Source organism: Pygoscelis adeliae, unplaced genomic scaffold, assembly GCF_000699105.1.
Source record: "Pygoscelis adeliae isolate BGI_AS28 unplaced genomic scaffold, ASM69910v1 Scaffold402, whole genome shotgun sequence".
Taxonomy (NCBI): domain Eukaryota; kingdom Metazoa; phylum Chordata; class Aves; order Sphenisciformes; family Spheniscidae; genus Pygoscelis; species Pygoscelis adeliae.
Window position 1 is genome coordinate 5879226 of NW_008824411.1, and position 7710 is coordinate 5886935.

The 7710-nt window shown below is 39.6% G+C and overlaps 1 protein-coding gene across 1 annotated transcript in view; it reads right to left on the minus strand.

Moving 5' to 3' along the window:
- PHPT1 (phosphohistidine phosphatase 1) overlaps positions 1-153 on the minus strand; it is a 4080-nt gene extending 3927 nt beyond the window's left edge. The window contains exon 1 of the mRNA XM_009320714.1: positions 30-153. Within this exon, the coding sequence (XP_009318989.1) occupies positions 30-153 (124 nt within the window). The remainder of the gene's footprint in view (positions 1-29) is intronic.
- Positions 154-7710: the final 7557 nt, after the last annotated feature.

The following is a 7710-nucleotide window of genomic DNA, read 5'->3' on the forward strand; positions in this document are numbered from 1 at the left end:
CGGCCGCTCCTCGCAGGCCGTGAGCGGACGCACGGTGAAGGCGTTGCCCGTCGAGGCCTTAGGGGTGCCCTTGCCCATGCGCCCTTTCCTTAGCTGCCGTTCCCCCTCTCCCCCGGCTCCCAGATCTGGGGCGTTGCGGCGGGCAGCCGCCATCACAGGTCCTTTGCAGGGCAAGGCATTTACACCGGGGTGGGGGGAAAAGGTCGCGGACAGGGAGAGCTTAATGCCCTGAGAATCTATAGGTTACTCTTCACATATATCAAATAAGAGATAGAAGTTTACCTCCTGATCACCTTATTTTATGGGTTCTACTTGATGAGTTAGGCAAGCCCCGAACAGATTCATCGTGAAGTCACAAATGTCTAGAATAAGATACACCACCTTACTGAAAATTTTAGTCTATAATATTTACTAGAACAAAAAGAATTGTTTCCTTGTAGTGTTGAACTAAGAACATGGTCTTGTATGAAGCGCCTACTCCAAAAAGAGGGATTATTCACATTTTGAAGACCAGAATTTTTTAAAAAGTTTCAGAATATTTCCACAAATCAGTTTCAACATGGCCATGTCTTTTAAGTGTTATATTGCAGGTCACTTTCAACTGAACTATTCTATTAATACATACAAGGAGTAAATCATTGTTGACATGAATTTCTCCAACCCTAATATAAAAACAGTGCTTGAATACAGACAGTGTGCTATATAAACTAAGATGTAATGCATAAAAAACAGTAAAAAAGAAGAGTACGTATCATCTAAACACAACATTTAGAGGTGCTTAACAAGATAAGTGTAATTATTGTATTAGAATTTGTTTTGTGATTTATAATTAAAGTTGCTTGCTAAACTACTTCATTAGCTATCCTAAGTCTTAAAAAAAAATTCTAGTATTTTATTATTTAAGATACTATTGTTAGTCACCTTTTTAGGCATAAAATAATACCATTACTGTGAGGAAAGTGTCCACACCTCCAGTAAGGTAAGCCAAATTCTTGTTAGCTTTATTTTAGGAAATGAAGAAGTGAGAAGGGCTTTAAGTAGAAACTAAGCCTACCATCTCAGCTGTTCTGGATTTACCGAGGCAGGCAGGGAAAGTGATAAAAATCTGTGTCTGGGTGAAGTACCCTTTAGGATTATAAGGCTAAGAGTCTTGTGGAGTTGAAGGGGTTGCTTAAGCTTGCTTAGTTCAGTAGTAAAGGCTTGTAGGATTATTGTAGTGTTAGTTCTTTAAGTTTCTTTCAAGCAACCTAGAAGGTCTATTTTTGTTTTGATAGTTTTTGTGTATATGGTGTATTCTTTGATTATTTTGTCTACTAATTCAGCCTAGTATCTGATGCTCTTATTTATCTCTTCCTGAAGTTTTAGCATTAAGAAGGTTTTGTGGAGCTTGCTTGTTTGAACGAACCTTGCTTTTTTTTTTTTTTGAAACTGGAACAGGATACTTCATTCTCTTGAGTATAGAAGCCTGTTGCGTGGCCATGGCTGTGGAAAACTTTATTGCCCCATTTCAGTTATGATGCACAGAAGGAACTAGCAACAAACCATGGTAACACTAATGAGCAAGGGCAAGGATGGCAAAGGCAATGCTTATGGCATACCTCAGATAGAAGTTAAACTTTAAAGGAATTTGTCCTCGACAAGGAGAGCAGGCATCTGGCTTGACCTGACATGGGTTTGAGCAAGTAAGTTCGTGACTTAGTAATAGGCAAAGCAGAACTTTATCTTGTTCTCCTTAATGCTTTTGTCTTCCCAAGCACCCACCTTATCCAAAAGTAGTTCCTGTGCCATGCTGATGTATAGGAGCTTCCTGTTGGCTTTTATGCTGAAGACAGAAATCCCCCGCTGTTGGCGGTAATTGTTAGTGTGTCACTTTGTGGGCCTCAGGGGTACAAAGAGGATGGCACAGGGCAACAGGGGTCTCAAAACAGAGACAGCCTGCCTCCAATAAAACTGAGTAGAGGCACTTTCCTTTTGTAACGGGATTACTCATATCTAATTGTGGCAGTGAGTTTGGCACTGTTTTCTGAAAAATTAAGGGGTTTTTTATTTATTTGGCCAAGTAACATCTTGTGTCTTCACAGTGATGTCCTAAAACCCATTGTTCTGAGGAAAAGGATTGTAAATACCTCAAATTAGGTAACAGTGAACAAATGTGATGATAATTAAGATAGGATAGTAGATATTTTTCTTGAGTAGTTGTAGCCAGACTATAAGGGTAAGTGTGGCCAGCAATTTTCCTCTTCTATGTTACATATGGGGCTTGTTTTCTGTTATGGTTTGCAGGCTTTGGACTGGACCCAAATGACTATAAAGTTGCACTGTTGTTGTTTATGCCCTTCCTATCATCAGGTTGTTTTAATCCATATGGCCTTGTAAAATTCACCTATCCTTACATTGGCTTGGCTTAGGTTGTGCCAACATGGCAATGTATATTGCAGTGGATTAAACTGTTGGTGTAACAGCATTTCTTTGTTGGTCTAACAGAATGTGTGGTTAGGCTGTTAGGCTGAATCTGGGATACCTGAACCAAGTTACTGGTTGAGCTAGTGCATCTGAACTTGGTCAAACTTCTCTACATATTCCAGCAATCAGAGAGATTGAAAAAAAGCAACAAAAACTGTGGTTCATGTGACATGGTATGATAGCTGGGTATCATTATTGTAGCTACCCGAGTTCATTTTCATAAAGGTATGAGATGTCCTGGTATGTGTCATACTTTTACCTTCTAAAAGTACTTCCTGAGCATCTTGAGAGGGATAAAGCAGATAATAGCTTTGTGTTCTCTATTGCATCCCTTATGAGAGGGTCCTGTGACTATGCTTTTTCTGTTTAATAACTCTTGAAAGTGTTAATAAATGTCAACTTAATTTGAGATCATGATAGAGATATCAGTGTTACTGTATTCCTGCAGGCTTGATGAAAATAGGTGGAGAATAGAGACACTGTGAGTGTTCTGCTGAGGGAATGGGTTCCTGTGTATTGCGTGAAATATTTGGGTGATGGAAACTGCTGATAGGGGACAAATACATTCTTGTTGTCACGCTTAACTGCATTTCTACTGAGCTTTGTGGTGTCATCAAGGCTGTGATATTTGTATCTTTTTATAGTAACTTTCTAGAAACATTTTTCTTCCCTATTGTGTGCCCCCACCCCCAACAAAAATTGTTCTGTTCAGGAAGCGTGTATGGATACTGAGCATTCTTTTTGCTTCTTTTTTCCCAGAGTTTAATATTTTTTTGGCTACTGAGGTGAACAAACGGTCTTCAAATAATCTTGGAGGAGGTTTCCACTTGTGAGTGCAGTGCCCTTAAAAACTAGCTCTGGACTGTTTACTAGATGTCAGCAGTAGCTTGACGCATCAAAATACAGCTACTTTATCTTAAGTCTTTATATCCTCTAGCCTTATACCACTCTAGCTCAAACTACAGTTCAGATTAGGGTTTTCTTCTGAAAAAATTGGAAACCGTGGCTTTAAGTACATGCATTGTTACATGAGTATGTTAAATGCTAGTTTTTCAACAAATACGGATTCTGAATATAGTTTAAAGAATCCAGTTATGTGCCAATATCAAACCTAACAGCAGAAGAATGTGCTAAAGGCATGCTAAAAAAATTAAAAATAATCAAATCAGTAGCTTAAATGTGTTACGAGCAAAGCACAGGTGGGTAATATAAATGCAGCTGCATTTTCTTCCTATGTATTGGCAGTCCAGCTAGAGCATGCATAGAAATTCTGCAATAAAACAGATACGATACTGTAGTTAGATGAAGTGATAGGTCCCTAGGAGTTCCTGAGGCATAGGTGCTAGCAGAGCAAGGTGGGTGTTGTGTCTTACTAAGGATTTCCAGAGCAGTTCTGCCCAGTTACCCCTTTCTTATATTTGATCTCTTTCCCTTCTCTTCTTGCTGTGAGTATACCTGAGGCTGTTGTAGGACTCCCATCTGCTAGTTGGATCCCTAAAATCTTTGCCATAAAAGCAGAAAGGTTAAGTCTTTTACTAGCCTTCCCTTTAAATATCATGGAAAAAGCTGTGCATGTACAAAGTAGGGCAAATCACTGGAGGTTCTCGAGATGTGATTGGACAGGGTGCTAGATCATCTCATCTAGGTTCCCTTTCCCACAAAAGGTTGGGCCAGGTGATCTTTTGAGGTCCCTTCCAACATGGGCTATTCTATGAAACTCAAGTGCTAAGATTACTGAAAAAGCAGTGAAAAACAGTTTTGTTTTGTTTTGTTTTTACTTTAGGTGTGTGTGCTTACGAATGTGAAAATGGACTTCCCACTTAAATGTTTACATGCATGCAAAGATTAGATCTTCACAAAAGAGAATCCTTGCAGATAGAAGGTTCATAGCTTCTTCCCCCATTTCTCCAGCTCAATTCTGTGTAGTCAGTAACAGTATTTTTCAATCAGACTTGAGTCATGAATCTACTTTTAAAATTCAGGCAGAGCACTATATACAGCATTTCAGCTCTGCTCCTGGGCTGAATGTCAGGAGTCCAGCTCTGAGACTAAATTACATTTTGACTCACACTGCAACATTCAGATAGGTTGAGTATCTGAAATGACTCCTTTCCTCTGCATTATGTTCTGTGTTTTACAGTTTTACTTCAGCTGAAGTCAGTAAGTGGCAAAGTTTAGTACACAGTAATTGATGGTTACAAAGAAAACACACTGGCTTCCCTTTCTGAATAACTCAGTAACAGGAAGGATCCCTGAAAAAGCCAGGGTTGAAAGCCCAGATGGGTTAACCCTTGTGAATGATGGCTTATGAGATTTTCTGATCTGTAGTTAAAAGCTAATTTGGCCTCGAGTGGAATTTTTGAGAAATTGTTATTGACTATTGACAACTGTCACTTGTTTTGCCAATTTGGATTGAACTGAGGGATGGGGAAGAGAAGGTGTGGTTGTACTGCAGCTGTATGTGGAGATATCAAAGCCAGTTGTAATTGAACAAGTTCAGGTAGCAGAAGTCACCTGGCTGCAGAAACACAGTTCAGATCTGATTGGCTTATCGTGCCAAAACCCAGGATCAATTTACCGAGCAGGTCTCAGACCTGCTATTTCTAGCTTGCTTTCAGTGCCCAGACCATACTGGTTAACTTGTATGACAACTTTAAAAGGAAGAAACTGGATTGCAGTTCAAGATCAAATGTAACGTTTCATTTACGAATAGGCAAAAAAACTGTGAGCCAGGAGTATCTTAATGTGAAAACATCCTCATATTCATTTTGCTATTTAGCCTCTGAACAGTGAGTGACTGGAAAATGAATATTAGTATTATGCAAATGTGTTAAATATACATTGTGCTGCAGTGAAGCTGACCATGGGATTCTCTCAAGCCATTATGCCAATCCAGGTTACCAGAGTCAGGAAAAGGGAAACAATCAGTTTGAACTCCAGCTTTATAAATTTTTCCTTTTATTGAGCTCTTTGACAGCAGGGCACAAGGTGTAAGGATATGTTTGGCCTGTTGTTGTATTACAGGAAAATATTAAGAAAAGAATTTTGAAGTAGGTAATTTCCATTGCATGTAGCTCTCAGATGAGAGAGGAAATAAAATGAGGGTTAACTTTTGGCTGTACTTGCAATTTTTTTTTTTCCCAGAGTGAGAGTACACCCTTGAGTGGAGCAGAATGCCTAATATACTGGTGCAAATGAAATATACTGTTGTAAATTATGACTATTGTGGACATCAAAGATCACAGGTCTGCTCTGCTGCTTGGCCCACTCATTTTAATAGGCTTTGAATGAAGATTTTTCTTCAACGACCGTTGGTTAGCAGCTCCTCAGATTGCCAATGAAGACAGAACAAATGCAGGATAATAATGTTATCTATCTTGGTATTCACATCTTTTGGATCTGTGTATGTATAGTCAGTTCAGAAGCCAGAGGCTTGGTTTGTGCACTGAAGGTTAAGAATTCAAGCAGACTTTCAGCATGCAGGAGTATAAGGGACCTCTGCTGGGTCCTTTATACCTTGCTTTCATGAATAATGCTCTCATATGATCCCTTTCAGAAACTGAACATGATCTGCATGAAAACAAAGTTTTTTGTTCTGCTACTCATAGAAGGCTGTTTCATAACCTCATTGCTCTGCTGGCTAGGAACTCCCTCCTAATTTCCAGTCTGCATTTACTCACAGATGGTTTGTATCCATTTGTTTTTTTGTACCAACTTTATCACTTTATATACAGAAAGCTTCTGATCACTTTCTTTACTTTCCTGATACTTACAAAGAGCCCATCACATCCCTTCTGAGCCTTCCTAGCTGCTTCCTCTTCCCCGGACTTAAACATAAATTTCTAGTAGGCACCTGGGAAGGTATTTCTTTAGAGGGGACTTTATGGAATATTTCTGCTGTTTGGACAGTCTAGAGTTTCCTACGAGGAGGTGTCATTCTCCTAGCTCTCCTTCTGAATGACCATAAGTATCACCTGCCTGCCACAGGATTGCTAGTCTAACCCACTTTGAAGTACTGAACACATGCTTCCTACCATAGAATCCCCTTGGTCAGTGAAACCAGTCTGCTGGGTTTGTTTTTCAGGGCTCTGCTGTCCTTCGGTTGTCCTTCCCTGCCCTTAGTGTCCATGCCTTACAGCATATGTTGGGGGCACGGCGAAAGTGTGGCGTGCAGGTGATGATTCCAGAGTCCCAGCTGTTACTTTGTGGTCTGTAGAGATGAACGGTGTGAATGAGTTGTTTAACTGATCAGAGTTAATTTCTGTGGGATCTATGACATCCTGACTATAAGGGCCTTTCAGCTGCAGCTGCTTTTCTTCAAGATGCATTTGCATTCATGGAGCAGAGAGATGAGGAAACTGTGTCCCTCCTTAGTCACGGTGTTGAGAGTGCAGTTCCTTAGGTAAAAATCGGAAAGAAGAAGAAAAGATGGATGGGGAATGTAATTGTGTGAAGTCTTACTTGCAGAATGCTGGATATAGATTGAAGGAAAAAAATAGATGCTTTGTGTTTCTTGTGGTGATCTACTAATATTTGTGTCTGGGCTGGTTTAGCTATAGCCATAATTCTGCTCTGAGAGAAGGGACATCACATGCAGAGCAAAAGAATGAAGAGCTGCTTTCCCAAATGCTGTCATTCAGTGAGTGCCAAGGTCAGGGAGCAGTGTTTGGTATACATAGGAATGTATTCTTGTTACTCCATGTTCCTAAATTACATACCATAGTAAGTGAGGGAAATGTCTTTAAAAGGGCATGTACACCATTTATTTCAGGGGAAGAAAACTGAATCCTGCCTTAGAGGATAGAAGCAAACCTAAAGAATTGGTGGCTTAACTCTTATTTTGTTTATTTAGTAGCTAATGGCACAACCTGAATAAGAGATGAAATTACAATACTGTCAATTTTGTTCTGAATTCTTTTCCCATTGCTTTAAGCATCTAAGCAAATGTATTTGCTCTCATTTTTGTTAGAGGGAGAATGGATCTCCTTTGACTTGACCTTTAAACCTTTGTCTTTCTTTGACTCTAGAGGGTATAGAGCAACTGCACTCCTAATTTACTTCAGGTAGGCATAAATCTGGATCTTTCATTCTGTTTTGACAATAGGGTAGCTTCTCCTTTGTGGTTTGTATACCCAGTCTAATATCATAGGGATTTTGTTGCTTAGAAGTAGTACAGATAAACTGAAGTTCTTAACTGCTTCAAATAAGAATGTTGCATGCAGGCCCAGTATTTTATAGATGATAAAT